The sequence below is a fragment of the Miniopterus schreibersii genome (genome assembly GCF_964146895.1).
Source record: "Miniopterus schreibersii genome assembly, chromosome: Y".
Classification (NCBI taxonomy): domain Eukaryota; kingdom Metazoa; phylum Chordata; class Mammalia; order Chiroptera; family Miniopteridae; genus Miniopterus; species Miniopterus schreibersii.
The window spans coordinates 606487-625000 of NC_138120.1; the positions used below are offsets into that span (position 1 = coordinate 606487).

At 45.4% G+C, this 18514-nt stretch overlaps 1 protein-coding gene and 1 long non-coding RNA gene across 3 annotated transcripts in view; one reads left to right on the top strand and one right to left on the bottom strand.

Moving 5' to 3' along the window:
- The first annotated feature begins 6784 nt into the window (after positions 1-6784).
- Positions 6785-11498, top strand: LOC308551974. The gene is made up of 3 exons (XR_013998080.1): positions 6785-6940; positions 8641-8721; positions 9142-11498. It is a non-coding gene; the product is annotated as an uncharacterized lncRNA (long non-coding RNA).
- A 19-nt stretch (positions 11499-11517) lies between these two features.
- The window catches only part of LOC308551970 (uncharacterized protein), a 25500-nt gene continuing 18503 nt past the window's right edge, over positions 11518-18514 (bottom strand). Inside the window, exons 3-4 of one of the 2 annotated variants that reach the window (XM_081126897.1) lie at positions 18177-18239; positions 11518-16773 (exon numbers count right to left, since the gene is read on the bottom strand). In XM_081126897.1, the coding sequence (XP_080983023.1) occupies positions 14132-16669 (2538 nt within the window). In that variant the 5' untranslated portion in view covers positions 16670-16773; positions 18177-18239 and the 3' untranslated portion in view covers positions 11518-14131. Of the gene's footprint in view, positions 16774-18176; positions 18240-18514 lie in introns of those variants that run through there. The other variant, XM_081126898.1, reaches the window with a different exon arrangement.

An 18514-nucleotide genomic window follows, 5' to 3' on the forward strand; every position in this document is an offset into this window, starting at 1 on the left:
CTTCCATTAAAGCCAGGAGAGGAGAAATATGAAAAAAATAATGGCTGGTTACGTGGGTGGATGGATAGGTGGATGGAACGATTAGTGAGTGGATGGATGGATGGATGGATGGATGGATGGATGGATGGATGGATGGATGGATGAGTGGATTGATGGATGGATGGATTAGTGGGATGGATGGATGGATGGATGGATGGATGGATGGATGGATGGATGGATGGATGGATGGATGGATGGATGGATGGAAGGATTAGTGATTGGATGGATGGATGGATGGATGGATGGATGGATGGATGGATGGATGGATGGATGGATGGATTAGTGGGATGGATGGATGGATGGATGGATGGATGGATGGATGGATGGATGGATGGATTAGTGGGATGGATGGATGGATGGATGGATGGATGGATGGATGGATGGATGGATGGATGGAAGGATTAGTGGGGTGGATGGATGTGTGGGTGGGTGGATGGATAAATTGATAGATAGATGGCTGGCTGGCTGAAGGTGTGAATGGATGGGTAGAGAGATGGATATGTGGGTGAGTGGATGGATGATGGATGGATGGGTGGATGGATGGATGGATGGATGGATGGATGGATGGGGAGACTGATGGACAGGGCAAAGGTGGCCAGTGCTGTGAGACTAGCTCCTAGGTTAGTTAACTGGCCACTGGGATCCTGGCAACCCCCACTCCCACTTCAGGACCCAGCCGTGGGAGGTGTGCTCAGTCCCTAAGCATGAGGCCTTTGCTTACTTACTTGCCTGCCCCCAAGTCTCTCTGACAGGCCTCACTCACTCGACAGAGGCCTCCTGCTGGGACCATATTCTGGGCCTTGTCCCCAGTGTCACCTGCCTCTGGAGCCTCCAGCTGGCCCTTCCTCTTACAGTTTGCTCTGGAGACTCTGGTTTTCCCCGATTCTCCTCACCCTGTCAGGCACCTCACTCTCTATTCTGAGTGATCACCTCAGTTGCTCTACTAAGAAACGGGAAAGCCACTGAGTGAGTAATATGAGTAATACGAGGATGTCCTTTCTCTGAAGGGTGTGCCTCTTCTCTGGTTTATCTTTTGTATCTCCGTGTTCTGTTCTTTGATCTGATCTTTACAAGGTCTGATTTTCTACTCTCTACCTCGGAAATAACACCTCCCTCCTTACTGTTGAAAATAATCGCTTAGCAACCAACAACTAATTCATTCCAGGAGTCTGCATTTTTCTCACCGGGCTGCTGTCAATGACATGGATCCCCGAATCGCTCAGCAGCCACCTCACTGGGTGTCGCAGGCCGCATCCCATGTCACGTCACGTCACATGTCACTGGTTGTCAGGTACCACAGTGGGAGCCTTGGGTCCTTGTCAGGAAGGGTCTTTGATTTTCGTGAAGTTATCACCAACAGGGCTGGACACAGACCTTATTTATTTATTTATGTTTGCAACCCCCCCCAGTGCCCCAGGCCATTTGCACCGAGTGAGGTGCCTTCTCTCTCAAGCCAAAGGTCGAATGATTACTTTGCACTATAGAGGAGGAAAGAGACCAGAATCGAATTAACGACTGATTAATAGATTTTTTAAAAATCTTTTTTTTAAACACTATTAAATTTATTGGGGTGACCATGGTTAATAGATAGGATTCAGGCGTGGGTTTCTATGTTACAGGATCTGTATATTGCTCTGTCTGCCCACCCCCTCAAAGTCATATCTTCTCCCATCACCGTATATTAAGACCCCCTTCACCTCCCACTCCCCACCCCCTTCCCTCTGGCAACCCCCACACTGATGTCTGTGTCCCTGAGTTTCAGTTTTATATCCCACATAAGAGTGAAATCATATGGTTCTTAGCTTTTCCTGCCTGACTTCTTTCACTCAGCATAATATTCTCAAGGCCCATCCACGTTGTCACAAATGGCAGGATTCCAGCCTTTTTCATGGCTGAGTAGTATTCCATTGGGTACATGTCCCACTTTTTTTTTTTTTTTTTTAAATCCAGTCCTCTATCGCAGGGCACTTTAGTTGTCTCCATGTCTCAGGCACCGTGAATCATGCTGCAGTGAACATAGGGGTGCATATATCTTTGCAAATACAAGTTTTTGGGGTTCATACCCAGGAGAGGGATGGCTGGATCATACGGTAGCTCTATTAATTTTTTGCAGAATCTCCAGACTGCTTTCCATAGTGGTTGTACCGGTTTACATCCCCCCCAGCAGGGCTCCCTTTTCTCCACAACCTCCCCAACCCTTGTGATTGCTCGTCCTGTTGATAACAGCCATTCTCAGAGGTGAGAGGCTGCAAAGATTTACAGAGGTGAGGCTGGCCCATTTATTAAAAAACAAACAAAACAACTCGCCACGGCCGGTGTGGCTCAGTGGTTAGAGCGTCGGCCTGCACACCGAAGGCTCTCGGGTCTCATTCCCGACCAAGGGCAGGTACCTGGTTTGCAGGTTCGATCCCCGGCCTGTGCGGGAGGCAACCCATCGCTGTGTGTCTCTCGCATCAATGTTCCTCCTTCTCTTTCTCTCTTTCTCTCCCTTCTTTCCACTCTCTCCGTAAAAAAATTAAAAAAAAAATAAATCAATGGTAAAAATATCCTCTGTGAAGATTAACAAAAATTAAAAAAAATAAAAATTTTAAAAAAGCAACTCTCAGTGCTCACTGTGCAGGTTTTGGGGGAAGAAACGGGGAAGGCATCCATCATGACGACAGGTGTCTACAATGCAGGAAGAAAACAATGCTGAAAATAAAGCCTGTCTTTGCACAAGCCAAGCAAACGTCCTGCTCCAGGAAACACCGTATTTTTCTCTGTGTAGGAGTCGAGATCGACCTGAGCCTGGCAAAATGCCTCCATCAGGGTTCCCTTCTCCTCGGGGAGCCCACGGGAGGTTGCTGGGATCTCTCCCACGGAAAGCCGTGCACCCACACGCACCCATTCCTCACCCCGCACCTACACTAGGTGTAGGGGACACAGCTCTGCCCCTGGAGGCCGGGGTCCTCTCAACTTCCTCCTGCAAACCCTGAGCGACTCCTCGGGGACCCCGCCCTCCCCCTTCCTCATTACATTTATACATCTTCCTGCAAAGCATTTACCCAGAGTTAAAGCACTTCTGGGCTTTGTTTTTATATAGTGAAGACTGAACCTGAGCCAGAGAGAGGTCTGGCTTTAAAAATATATATATATGTATATATATATATATATATATGTTTTAATTGATTTTAGACAGAGAGGAGAAACATCAATGACGAGAGGGAAACATTGATCGGCTGCCTCCTGCACGCCCCCTACTGAGAATCGAGCCCACAACCCGGGGCCTGTGCCCGACCGGAAATCGAACCTGAGACCCTCTGATGTGCAAACCGACGTTCTAACCACTGAACCACGCCGGCCAGGGCCAGGGTCATTCTAATTCCTCCATCCGACCCCTGCACTCTAACCAAACACCCTTAATTTAGCTCCTAGGTTTTTAGTTCTGTCCTTCGGCTACACACACACATTTATTATATCTATATCATCTATATCTATATCTATATCTATATCTATCATCTATCATCATCTATATCTATATCATCTATATCTATATCTATATCTATATCATCTATATCATCTATATCTATATCTATCTATATCTATATCTATATCTATCATCTATATCATCTATATCTATATCATCTATATCTATATCTATATCTATATCATCTATCATCATCTATATCTATATCATCTATATCTATATCTATATCTATATCATCTATATCATCTATATCTATATCTATCTATATCTATATCTATATCTATCATCTATATCATCTATATCTATATCATCTATATCTATATCTATATCTATATCATCTATATCTATATCTATATCTATCTATATCATCTATATCTATATCTACATGCACATATATGAAATATAAATTGCACATAGGCCTTTATGTATCTGTGGGGAATGATCCATAGAATGAATTCCTGGCAGTAGGATTGCCAGTAAAAAATGAAAAACATGCTAATTTATAGACCTTGTCGCCCAGCCAGCGTGGCTCAGTGGTTGAGCATCGACCTACGAACCAGGAGGTCACAGTTCGATTCCCGGTCAGGGCACATACCCGGGGGTTGTGGGCTCGATCCCCAGTCAGGGGCGTGCAGAAGGCAGCCGATCAATGACTCTCATCATTGATGTTTGTCTCTCTCTTTCTCCCTTCCTCTCTCTGAAATCAATAAAAATGTATTTTAAAAAGAAAAATAAAAAGAATTACCTGGTGGCAAAATTGCAAAAGGTGTTTTTCATAAATAGGCTAATGTTCATGGGGAACCACTGGGTGGACGTGAGATGATGGGTTAACTGACCCTCAAGACCTTGGCTGCAAGGCCGGGCCAGAGGATCAATACAGGAGGGAGCTCCATCCAGTGCTCCCTAGGGTGGTGCGTGTGCCCCCTGGTGGAAAAATCGTGTTGTTGTTTCTTGTTTGTTGCTCTTTTTGTTAATTTTCGCCTGAGGGTGTTTTTTTCCATTGGTTTTTAGAGTGTGGAAAGGAGCAGGGAGGCGAGGGAGAGAGAACCATGGATGAGAGAGACACTCCAACCGGTTGCTTCCAGAGGTGGGGAGTCAACAGGCAACCCAGGTACCCCGGGCGCTTGACCAGCAGGCGAGGGCCGACTGCTGTAACCACTGAGCACCACCGGCCAGGGTGAAACATTGTTTTGAATAACAGCTTGTGTAACTGAGGTGGATGGATGGAGAGAGGGAAGTGGGTGGGTGAGTGGGTGGGTGAGTGAATGGGCCGCCTGATGGATGGATAGATGGGGAGGTGGCTGGGTGGGTGGGTGCGTAAAGGATAGATGAAGGGATGGGTGGGTGGCTGGATGAGTGGACAGACACCTGGGTGGATGGGTGGGTGGGTGGGTGGATGGATGGATGGATGGATGGATGGATGGATGGATGGATGGATGAGCGGACAGCTGGGTTAGGTTTAGAGTTAGGATTTGGGTTGAGGTCAGGACGAGTGGCGTTCGGTTTCGGGTTAGGGTTGAGCTCAGCACCAGTGTTGAGGTTGGTATTAAGGTTACGACTCAGGTTATAGGTAAGATTAGGTGCGGCCTCTGGTTTGAGGCCAGGATTAGGGGTAAGGGTCAGGCTGGAACAGTTTAAAAGTGTACAAGGCCGTGTCCTTCCTCGAGGCCTCCAGGCCGTGTTTCTGCTCCTTCAAATCTCTCTGACGTCTCTGACTTCTACAGCTGAGTAGGGATTTTATTTTTATTTCTTATTTTTGATTCTTTTGGTTAATCCCCACTCGAGGATATTTTTTCCATTGTTTTTTTTTTTTTTTTTAGAGGGAGTGGAAGGAACATTGATGTGAGAGAGACACATAGATTGGTCGCCTCCAACACATGCCCCAACCAGGGCCTGGGATCAAATCTGCGACCTAGGTATGTGCCCTTGACTGGGATGGAACCCGCCACCCTTCAGTCCCGGGCCAGTGGGCTCGGTGGTTAGAGCATCGGCCGGGACACCAAAGGGTCAAGGGTTCGATTCCCAGTCAAGGGCACGTGCCTGGATTGCAGGTTCGATCCAGGGCCCTGGATGCGGCTCGTGGGGGAGGCAACCAATGGATGTGTCTCTCTCACATTGATGTTTCTCTCTCTCTCCCCCTCCCTCCTTTACAGTCTCTAAAAATTTTTTTAAAAGTCCTACTTGTCTCTGTGAACAGTGTGTGAATAGGACCACACAAGGCCCATATAGCAGATGCCCAGAAATGCCCCGGGAGCCCTTTTCTGTTTAAAACTTGACTTGAAATGGGGTCCCCTTACCCACCCTCCCCTCTCTGATGGTAATGCCTGGGCACCTGTGTTTAATAACGGAGGGTCCCTGTTCTTGTTTTCCGAGCCTACATTTTCAGTTTGGGGACTTCCGTGACATCTTAGGAGCATTATAAGCACACGTCTGGTGCAGGATCTGGCATAATGTGGGAGTTTAATAAATTGTAATTGGCCAATTCATAATTCAATTATGTAACCATATAAGAATATGTTATATAAGGATATACTATATAAACATATAAAATTATATTAAGTATTATGTGTAAACTGTAACATTTTTATTTTTAATTTTTATGTTATCAAAAATAAATAGCACATAGAATATGAGAATAGGAAACACTTAAAATAGCATATGTTTAAATTGCATTATGGTCTTCTATATAAACACATAAGAATGTAATGCAACCTGGAGGGAAATGTCTAATCTAGACAATCAAGACGTAATAAATAATTAAAGTAATTAATAAATGCTTGGTTCTATAGTAAATAATTTAAGTGCTATAGCTGAATTAGCGATGATGGATCACCAATCACCATATGTAATAAATGAAGTAATTCATAGGTGCATGGCTAGGTAATAAATATGTATGATTAGATTGTAGGATGTATGGTAAATTAACATGCATAATAAAATAAACAAAGGAGTGGATAGTAAAGAATTTGCAGGGAATGCATATTGCTGTGTTACACACGATTATCATCATAATTTAGGTGCCTGCGCCTTAAAGCGGACGGGCGCCCCCTCCGGCCGCCGCCCGCACTTGGGGGCAGGTGTTCGCTTGACCCTGGGGGAGGCGGGGCGCACGCGCGCACGCGCAGTGCAGAGCCGGGTCCGGCCCGCCTCCTCCCGGGCCCGCGCCGGAAGTCCCGCCTTAGGGGCGGGGCCGGGCCGGGAGGAGAGCCCAGAAGCCGCCGCGCGGCCGCTTCCGCCGGCCCCGAGCGCCGGAAGCGGAAGTGCGTCACAGGGCCGGGCAGCGGCAGGGCTAGCGGCAGCACGGCGCGTCAGGGGCGCTTCCGGCGGACGGGGTCGGCTCCGGACGAGAGGCCGCGCCTGCCGGGGTCGTCGGGGGGCGCAGCGAGCTGGGGCCAGGGCGGCGGCGTCGGGGGACGCAGGCGGAGCCCCGAACCGGTGAGCGCCCCCTCCCGCCGGGGCCGGGGCCGGGGCCGGGGCCGGGGCCGGGGCCGGGGCCCGGGCCGCGAGGCGTCGGGGTCTCTGGGGCGCCGGAAGGGGCCGCGGTCCGGGGGCGCCGGGAGGGGGCGAGGGCGGGGAGTCTTTGGGGGGCCAGCAGGGGACGAGGGTCGGGGTCTGCGGGGCGCCGGAGGGAGCGCGGGCCGGGGTCTGCGGGGCGCCGGAGGGAGCGCGGGCCGGGGTCTCTGGGGCGCCGGAAGGTGCCGCGGTCCGGGGGCGCCAGGAGGGGGCGAGGGCGGGGAGTCTTTGGGGGGCCAGCAGGGGACGAGGGTCGGGGTCTGCGGGGCGCCGGAGGGAGCGCGGGTCGGGGTCTGCGGGGCGCCGGAGGGAGCGCGGGCCGGGGTCTCTGGGGCGCCGGAAGGGCCCGGGGCCGGCGTCCGTGGGGCGGCGGAGGGAGCGCGGGCCGGGGTCTCTGGGGCGCCGGAAGGGCCCGGGGCCGGCGTCCGTGGGGCGGCGGAGGGAGCGCGGGCCGGGGTCTCTGGGGCGCCGGAAGGGCCCGGGGCCGGCGTCCGTGGGGCGGCGGAGGGAGCGCGGGCCGGGGTCTCTGGGGCGCCGGAAGGGCCCGGGGCCGGCGTCTGTGGGGCGGCGGAGGGAGCGCGGGCCGGGGTCTCTGGGGCGCCGGAAGGGCCGGGGGCCCGGGTCTGTGGGGCGCCGGAGGGAGCGCGGGCCGGGGTCTCGGGCGCCGGAAGGGGCCGCGGGCCGGGGTCTGTGGGGCGCCGGAGGGAGCGCGGGCCGGTGTCTCGGGCGCCGGAAGGGGCCGCGGGCCGGGGGCGCCGGGAGGGGGCGAGGGCGGGGAGTCATTGGGGGTCCAGCAGGGGACGAGGGTCGGGGTCTGCGGGGCGCCGGAGGGAGCGCGGGCCGGGGGCGCCGGGAGGGGGCGAGGGCGGGGAGTCATTGGGGGGCCAGCAGGGGACGAGGGTCGGGGTCTGTGGGGCGCCGGAGGGAGCGCGGGCCCGGGTCTCTGGGGCGCCGGAAGGGCCCGGGGCCGGCGTCTGTGGGGCGCCGGAAGGGGCCGCGGGCGGGGAGTCATTGGGGGGTCGGGCCCGAAGTATGCTCCAATCCCGTAGAAAAGAGAAATGACTGTTTACAGGGCTTACGTGGAATTTAAACTAGCACACAGATAGTTTTCACAGTGCTGTTGCCAATTTTATGGAAGAATTAACCAGGTCATTCATCTCGGCTATAGAAGAGGAACGTTCCCTTCTAAAGATGAAAAGATAGACCTTTGGTATTTCTGCACAAGAGCCTCTTGCAAAGCACAAGACCCACCCTAAGTATAAACCTGGCCAAAACCCCTCGGAGAATACTTGGCATGACCAGAGCCAGCGCAGAAGGAAAACCAAGTCATAGGCTACTTCTGTGCTCTTTCAGAGCCTATTTGAAATAGCTGAGAAAATACTCAATTACAGAAATACCAAAGTGTTTGGTATTACGAAAACATATCAAAACGTTCACCATAGCGGCTGGCTAATAATATTACGAACGGTGGAATTTTCTTAATTTTCCTTTGTTGGTGTTTATCTGTATATTCCAAATTTTCTACAGTGAGCATATAAAAAATAACTCTCTGAGTAAAAATGTTCGTTGTCTCCTATGTTAAAAAAAAAATCTTATCTTTCCATATTTTTCTGTCTTGAAAGCTTCTTTCATGGATACTAGAATGAAGTTCAGAGCGCATGAGCAGAGATGAACGAAGTCTTCATGATTTCTGGACATGGAATGTAAGTTGACCTGAATGAATTTTTAAATAAGAACCCTCCTGAGCAGCATGAGTTTTGATTGGAAGAATGGGAGCATGAACTTGGAGTCATGTTTGGTTTTGTTGAGACCCCAGAGATATCTTGTTGAGTCTTTCATGCAAATCTAAATGTTTAGGCTCAGCTTATCTGCGAAGTCTTAAGTAAATATATACATGTATATGTATGATGTTAGGTGAAAGAGATAGCAAAGTAAGGAGGTTTTCTGAGGAAGGCATACTTACTGGAATGGCCCGTGCTGCTGCCCAAATGCAAAAATATGTGATTATCTTCGTTTTCCTTAGAAATATTAGTTAATGGCTGTTTTTTTAAAAAAAGAATAGCACAAAATTACTTATAGAGCAAAAGATAATAACCACAGTAATGGATTATTTCATTTGTAAGCATTTGCCTTCTTCCTGGGCACGGAGTATTTATCGAACATGAGAAGGTGGCTGTCAAGACTCAGTGTTCCAGAACACCCTGGAGTGGTCCTAGAGACATACCTAGAGTGGTCACGGAGACATATGGGCATCATCAGGCTCGGCGCCAATGGAGCCACCTAGACTCTTTCTGCCTCTGCCAGTGAAGGGGAACAGCCACGTAGCCACAAAGTCATAACCATAACTTTGTCCTTCTGCTGTTCCTGATGGTAATAATCTCTCTCTTCTGAATAGTTTTAATCAAGTGTTAACTAATTGTGCTAAGACCGTGTTTAAAAGATGAAACACTTATCATGGGCTCTTCTAGACTGTAAGGGACAGACGAGAGGGAGCCTAGGCTAATGGAAAGAACATGGCGTTTGGATTTAGGGTCCTGGATTAGAATTCTACCTTTGCTACTTGCAGTGTGAGTTTGAGAAATGTAAGGATTTTGTTAAGCCTTGTTTCCTCCATCTGAGATAATAATACCTGCACTTAAGGATTACCCCAACTATCTAAGCAGAAAGATCTTCTCTGAGAAGCCTTCTCTGGCCCCATTTCAGAGGGCATTTGGTGTTTCTTTTTTGCACACATCAGCTTCTGCATACCTCATGGCTAGTTTATTGTACTGTTTTCAAATAGCCTGACTACTTACACGTTCCCCTGCCCTACTGAAAGCTCCTGAGACCCAGGAGCATGTCTTAGTGATCATTGTAGTCCAATCCATAGCACAGAAAAACACTTTTCATGAATATTGTTGATTAATAAATACTTATTAGTGTAAGCAATACCTGGCACTGTCCTGGGTATGTAGCAATCTCTTAATAAATTATAGCAATTACTATAAGGGACTTCTAAATATATGATCCTTTATTCCTGTTAGACTCACATTCAGAAATGGTCTAATATACATTTTGATACCTTGGAATAGACATCATATAGTCCATGTGAATCAAAAATTTAAATTCCTATTTACTGCAAATTGGATTGCTTGATGTAATGATACCATTACTATAGAAAGGAAGGAAAGTTTGACTCCTATTTCATGAACTCCCACTTGGTTTATAGATTAAAATACTGTGTGTTATAAAATAGCCTTTATTGAATTTTGTGTTGATAGTGGAAACATAATAAAATCTCAGTAAGTTATTTGCATTTCTTCACAGGAGAGAGGACACAGTTCCAGGGAGAGAAAAAAGTGGGGGGCAGGAGGGAGCTGTCCAGTTTGGCTCAGTGGTTAGAGCATCCGCCTGCGAACCTAAGGGTCTCAGGTTCTATTCCAGGTCAAGGGCACATACCCCAGGTCAAGGGCATGTACCTCGGTTGCAGGTTCAGTTCTGGGCCCCAGTCAGTGCTCGTGTGAGAGGCAACCAATCGATGTGTCTCACTCAAATCAATGTTTCTCTCTCTCCCTCTCTCTCTCTCTCCCTCCCTTCCACTCTGTAAAAATCAATGGAAAAAAATATCGTTGGGTGAGGATTTTTAAAAAGGGGGACAGGACTTACTCTTGTAGCTGTCCAGCAGAAAGTCAAAACCTCCTTCCAAAATACTGTAGATTAAAAACAAGACTGAGGTGACCTCAGGACAAGTATAATGCAGAGCTCTGGGCATAGATGTTGAAAGGTAGCTGTTTAGTAAGCAAGGGTTATACCATACTTTGTAGTCCCCAACCTAATTATTACATAGACTTTGCAGAAGGCCAGTCTACACTGTGATTTGGAGGAGCCATGGTATCCTGGAAGGTACCTGTAGTGAAGGCCAGGGTTATGTGCAGCCCATTTCTAAGCTGCAATCCAGAAATCTGGCCACATTAGCTCCCTTTCAGATCCACTCCAGAGCAATTGCACGATGCCCTGTGGTGCTTGTCACTGTCTCCACAAGTAGGTAAATGGCTCAAAAGACTCCTATAGAAATGGCCTCAGTTTTGTCAGCCTGAAAGCAGAGGCTTAAGAATTGTCTGAATCCCCTTTAGATTATTTCCTGTATTTAACAATTACCTAGTTAATTTGGACAAATTTTTAAAAGGCAAAAAGCAAAGCCTAATTAAAGCCCTGTTTAAAAGCCCATGCTGGATTTTTAAAATCCGAGTTATCTAATTTCTTATCGAAACCTACCAAAGCAACCAGAGAATTATCAAATTTCCACCTTAGTTTGCCAATTTTTTAGTAACATGTCTTTCATTTTTCAAACCTATCCTATTGTAAAATGGAAAAGGAGTGGGACAGAAGTAAAAATCTCTAGCTATCCTAAGTAGAAGTGTTTTTAATACAGCTTTTAAAACCCTAATGTCAATTGGCCAAAAAATTAGTTTTTTAGGTCAAATGTTGATTTTTTTTTTTTTTTTTTTTTTTTTTTTTAGGGACTAAGAAGTTATATGGAAACTGTGATTCATTCATTCATTCAACAAACATTTGAAGGCCTAACGTGGGCCATATACTGAGTCCTAGAGACAGACATAAGCCCTATGACTGACTGGATTAGGCTTTGAAATAAATGTAATATGATGTGTTAAATCAAGTTCATGTTTATTTCTTAATAGAGTCAGTGTTTAAAGGTTACTGTTGTTACTATTTAAAAGAGAAGCAGCTCTGGCAGGCGGCTCGGTTGGTGCGGCTTCGTCCCGCGCACCCGAAGGCTGTGAGTTCAGCCCTCGCTCGAGACTGATTGATGTTTCTAACCCTCTCTCCCTTCCGCTCTCTCTGAAATCAATAAAAATATATTGTTTTAAAAAACAGTAAAATAATCACATTGTGTATAGCAGACCTCCATGTGTTCTAAAAGGGGAGCATATGTGCTTATATGTGTATAGAATATTTCTGGAAAGTTGCAAAGGATATAAGTAGTGGGAATTGCCTCTAGAGAAGAGAAATATAGTACTGGGGGTCTGGGATGATGGAGATGTAATTTTTTTGAGATTTAATATTTTTGTATACCTTTTTATAGTGTTTGAATTTTTTATTTTATGTACATACATAGATTAATTTTTCAATTAAAAACAGTTAATTTTTAAACATATGATAGACGGAGGAAGTACTTGCAAACTCATTAAGAAAAAGGGAGATTTCCTTGTGAACAGTCATATAGATAGATGTTTATTATAACACCAGAATTCATTATCTCTTTCATTTACATGTCGTGTACAACTTATAAAGTTTCACATCCACTGCCTGAGTGAGTGCTCATCACAACCTGTTGAAATAGGTGGGACAAATACTAGAAACCACACTTAAATTTAAAAAACAAAACAAAACCAAACCCTGAACCTTAAAGGAGTTCAAAATCTAAAGCATATTTTCATGAAAGAAGTTTGTAGCGATTTACATGACTGTGATAATTTGAAATCCTGAAATTTCACAGTATTTTGAGCTATCGAGTAGTTTATGAGTAGCAGTATCGTTAAAGCCTTCAGAAACATTCCTTGCAATAGATCTCTTAACTAATAAACTCTTGCTTACAGGAGGAAGGAAGCAGAAAAAATAACCTATTGAAACTCTTTGTGTAAAATATGCCTAATCTTAGAATATAAATTGTCAACTAATACCTGGTTGAAAATTAACATTTAAAAAGTTGCATCCAAAACTTTGCTATATAGATGTTTACCTTTGAACTAGAAAAACCTAAAATAATTGCCTAAATGGAAAAAGAAGGAAATGACAAATCATTGCTACTAAACCTTAAAAACATACCCTAAAGTTTTATGGCTATAGTTATTATATCTCCCAGTGTCCCCGGGCAGTTTGACTTACACCTCCTGTCCCCAAGTAATTATTGATAGCACCCCTATTATTACTCAAAGGTGTCCTAGTTTGAGTAATAAAGTATATCTCCACCCTATGAAATCGCATAGTCTAGACTCATTCATCTTTGAGATCCTCACATTCTAGCGTTTGGGCTTCATCTGGAAACTAAAAAGTACCCTTATTTATACAAAGGCTCATGAAGGGTCCCCGCTCAGATTTTAGCTGCACATATGGCTCAAATAAAAAAGAGTAGTTTCCAAGCACTTCCCACTAGCAACTGTTGGCTTTATTAAAGGGACTAATAGTGAGAAGAGAGTCTCAAGGTCTGATCTGGAAATTTTGGTTTGTGGGGGTTTAAAAGTGAAATGTGAACTAAGTTGGATTTGGTGAGACAACTGATTTCACTAAACAGAGTTCAAAAACTGAACACCACCCCACCCCCACCCCGAGTCCTTCATTCGTGGCTTCCTTTATTTATTAATATTTGGAGAGTGGCTACTAGAGGCGAGACACTGTTCTACGCACTACATCAGTTTTGTCAATAGTTTGGGGGACTTCCTGCTAAATTTCCAGTGGTTTGCAGGAATGTTATAGTAGGTATCAGTTTTGTGTAATTCAGCCTCTGAATTCCTCTCTCACACTCTAGGATTTCCCTAATTTGGAATTACTCTATTCAAAAATTACTAAGGTTATTCCCAGAAAGGTTAAATTATTGCTGCTTTTTTATGTTACAGGTGCACTTCTTAGAAAAAGTAAATGAATTAGTAGCCAAGCTGGATACAGTAACAGCATCTTTTACTCAGCAGTGAGCAGACCATCTATTCAGAAAATGTAATTACCCGAAAGGTGAAGGCAAAGCCACACTTGTTTATAAAAAGTATTCACTTGCCACATCCTCTAAAGCACTTGGCATTTCGATTGAAGGTATCGTGTAGAACGTGATTACTTGAGGTGTCTGCGTAAGTATTAAAGACTTCAGTTGTTCCTTTATGTTCAGATTGGCACTGGAGCAAAATCTTTTCAGAATGTTTCGAGCACGCGTGTGCCGAAGGCGGAACATTCAGGTTTCCCTCTGAGGGAGGGGGCCTTGGACTGAGCCCGCCAGTGCGGCTTCGTTCCCCGTTGCTGCGGATGTTTGCGGGTCTTCTGGTTCTTGCTCCCCTCTCCTCCTCCCCCGGAAATCTGTATTTCGCTGTCACTATCACTGTCACTATCACTTCCACTGATTTGCTGTCACTGATTTCCTGTCACTGTCTGATTTCCTGTCACTGTCTGATTTCCTGTCACTGTCTGATTTCCTGTCACTATCTGATTTCCTGTCACTGTCTGATTTCCTGTCACTGTCTGATTTCCTTTCACTATCTGATTTCCTTTCACTATCTGATTTCCTGTCACTATCTGCTTTCCTGTCACTATCTGATTTCCTGTCACTATCTGCTTTCCTGTCACTATCTGATTTCCTGTCACTATCTGCTTTCCTGTCACTATCTGCTTTGCTGTCACTATCTGATTTCCTTTCACTATCTGATTTCCTGTCACTATCTGATTTCCTTTCACTCTCTGATTTCCTGTCACTCTCTGATTTCCTGTCACTATCTGATTTCCTGTCACTATCTGATTTCCTTTCACTATCTGATTTCCTTTCACACTCTGATTTCCTGTCACTATCTGATTTCCTGTCACTCTCTGATTTCCTGTCACTCTCTGATTTCCTGTCACTATCTGATTTCCTGTCACTATCTGATTTCCTGTCACTCTCTGATTTCCTGTCACTCTCTGATTTCCTTTCACTCTCTGATTTCCTTTCACTGTCTGATATCCTTTCACTGTCTGATTTCCTTTCACTGTCTGATTTCCTGTCACTGTCTGATTTCCTTTCACTGTCTGCTTTCCTTTCACTATCTGATTTCCTTTCACTATCTGATTTCCTGTCACTCTCTGATTTCCTGTCACTCTCTGATTTCCTGTCACTCTCTGATTTCCTTTCACTCTCTGATATCCTTTTACTCTCTGATTTCCTGTCACTATCTGCTTTCCTGTCACTGTCTGATTTCCTGTCACTATCTGATTTCCTGTCACTATCTGATTTCCTGTCACTGTCTGATTTCCTCTCACTCTCTGATTTCCTCTCACTCTCTGCTTTCCTGTCACTATCTGCTTTCCTTTCACCATCTGATTTCCTGTCACTGTCTGCTTTCCTGTCACTATCTGATTTCCTGTCACTCTCTGATATCCTTTTACTCTCTGATTTCCTTTCACTATCTGCTTTCCTGTCACTATCTGATTTCCTGTCACTATCTGCTTTCCTTTCACTCTCTGATTTCCTTTCACTCTCTGATTTCCTGTCACTATCTGATTTCCTTTCACTATCTGATTTCCTTTCACTCTCTGATTTCCTGTCACTATCTGATTTCCTTTCACTCTCTGATTTCCTTTCACTCTCTGATTTCCTTTCACTACCTGATTTCCTGTCACTACCTGATTTCCTGTCACTATCTGATTTCCTGTCACTATCTGATTTCCTTTCACTACCTGATTTCCTCTCACTACCTGATTTCCTGTCACTATCTGATTTCCTGTCACTATCTGCTTTCCTTTCACTCTCTGATTTCCTTTCACTCTCTGATTTCCTGTCACTATCTGCTTTCCTTTCACTATCTGATTTCCTTTCACTCTCTGATTTCCTGTCACTATCTGATTTCCTTTCACTCTCTGATTTCCTTTCACTCTCTGATTTCCTTTCACTACCTGATTTCCTGTCACTACCTGATTTCCTGTCACTATCTGCTTTCCTGTCACTATCTGCTTTCCTTTCACTATCTGATTTCCTGTCACTATCTGATTTCCTGTCACTCTCTGATTTCCTGTCACTCTCTGATTTCCTGTCACTATCTGATTTCCTGTCACTGTCTGCTTTCCTGTCACTATCTGATTTCCTGTCACTATCTGATTTCCTGTCACTATCTGATTTCCTTTCACTATCTGATTTCCTTTCACTATCTGATTTCCTGTCACTATCTGATTTCCTGTCACTATCTGATTTCCTGTCACTATCTGATTTCCTTTCACTATCTGCTTTCCTTTCACTACCTGATTTCCTCTCACTACCTGATTTCCTGTCACTATCTGATTTCCTGTCACTATCTGATTTCCTTTCACTATCTGATTTCCTTTCACTATCTGATATTTCCTGTCGCTACCTGATTTCCTTTCGCTATCTGCCTTCCTGTCGCTATCTGCTTTCCTGTCGCTACCTGATTTGCTGTCACTATCTGATTTGCTGTCACTACCTGATTTCCTGTCACTGCTCTTGCTGCTGTCACTGCTGTCCCTGCTGCCACTGCTGTCACTACTACCACTGCTGTCTGACTTATGTTTGCTTGTGTCTGAGATGCTATCATCACTCCCGTTGTCGCCGTTGCCATCACTGTCACTGTCATTAGCATCTGATGTGCTGTCACTGTCCTCATCTTCTCCTTCCGAGTCATTGTCATTGTCATTATCTCTTGATTCATCAGAGTTATAAGATGCATCTCCTCGGCTTCTGCTGCTGTTGTCTCCTTCAGAATTGGCATCATCATTGCCATTAGACTCGTCGCTGCTGTTGGGATCATCTCCTTGCATGGATTCACGGTCAAGCTCATAACTGTCATATCCATCACCGTTACTGTCACTGTCTGTTTGGCCGTGTTCAACCTGATTTCCAGGTTCTGTTTTCTGACCAGGTTCTTGCATGCTGTCAGCCTCTCTTTGTGTCCTTCTGTTGCCCATAATCACTCTATGTTGTCCTTACTCTCTTTATCACCATCGACTTTCCCAGCTTCTTTGGTAATATTGTTTCTGTTGCCACCACTGGGACCTTCTATTTCTGTTCCCTATAGAACAGTGGATAAAAGAATGATTAAGTCGTAAATGTTATGCTGAAAATCACATTGGTCTGAGGAAAAATGACTGAGGAAAGTGACCAGAGAAACAGAAGTTTAGCTTCCAGCACTTCAGAAACATGTTAGTGAAAATGTGCTGTATTCAGCACTTGAAAATGCTCTAATGTTTAGGTTATAACAACCCATCCACATTTATACCCAGTAGGAACTTTTATAAACCATTACATGGTGCAGCCATTATTTAGCATAGGAAGACTTTTCTAGAATTGTGACCAAGTTTTCAGAAATGTCTGATTTTTTAAATTGTTCTATATCAAAGTCTAGTACGGACTCTGGCTTTCCCATCAAATATTCAAGTAATTTAGGTACAAAAATACATGACTGCTTGTCATGATTATGTTTGTGCTTCCATTACTAGGTGGAGGGGAGAATTTAAACTGGCATTTAAAAAAACCAACTTCACAAACTAACTTATCTTGGCTCTTCTCGTTAGTACTTGGCTTTGATTCTTGGGTAATTCCATTATCCACACTATTATTTTCTCTGAGACTGGGTTTTTGGATGTCCTCTATTTGGGGGCTATCATTTTCTTCTGGAATACCATCAGAATCCTCCTCACTCTTGGAGACATCGTCTCCATCCACATCATGGGGATCTTCTTTGTCCTCAGGGCTGTCTTCACCACTAACTGAATTTTGGCCTAAGCTAGTATCATTGTCATCTTCTTTTACATGACTCTGACCCTCCTGGCCCTTGCTGTTATCAGTGCCCTCTTTTCCATTTCCTGATTCTTCATCTTCATGATCACCAGAGCCCCCGTCTTCACCCTCATCTGCTCCATCCCCGCTAGGGCTCCCATCAGAATTATCTAGGCCAGCATCTTCTCTATCGCAAGCCCCCGGTGTTACGGCTGCCTCCTCATGACCGTTTCTCTCACCTTCTTTCTGAGGTGTTATTTCACTTGTTTCACTCTCATTTCTACAGGAATTCCCATCTGCTCCACCCTCCCAGCCTGTACTATTACTGCTTCCAGATACTTGATGTTCATCTTCTTTAACAACACTGCCATTCTCGCTCTGACGTGCATCTCCAACATCCCCACTTTTCAAATTCTCATCAGCATTTCTATTAATACTGCTCCTCTTTGCTGCTCCAGTATTGTCAATAGTGCTTACTTGTCCCCTAATATCATTGGATGTGGTACTCTCTTCTTTTCCATGTATCCCATCATGACCATATGTTTCTGGTTTTCCTGTGCCCCCATTCTGATCTTTATGATTCCCCTCTTCATTTACTAACATGGAATGTGTAGAAGAACTTCTTCCTCCTACTTCTGCCCACTCAGAGCCATTTCTGTCTGCTTTGTAACCATCTTTGGCATACTGTTGCCTTACCATTTCATTTTTATGCATGAGGACACCACTCTCTTTGGTAGTATCTTTAGCATTTAACTCATCCTGAAAAAGAAACAATTCAAAATAAATAGTGAATATCATTTTGAAGTAATGCAAACTAAAAAGCCATCATTTTTTGGGGGGATCGAACCTGCAACCTTGGCGTACTGAGACGACGCCCTAACCGACGGAGCTATCCTGCCAGGGCACAATGTCCCATGTCTAAATTGGTAATCTTGCCCGGCCAGGTGTGGCTCAGCGCTTGAGCGTCGGCCTAGGATCCAGGCGATCGGGGTTCGATTCCCGGTCAGGGCACATGCCCGGGTTGTGGGCTCGAT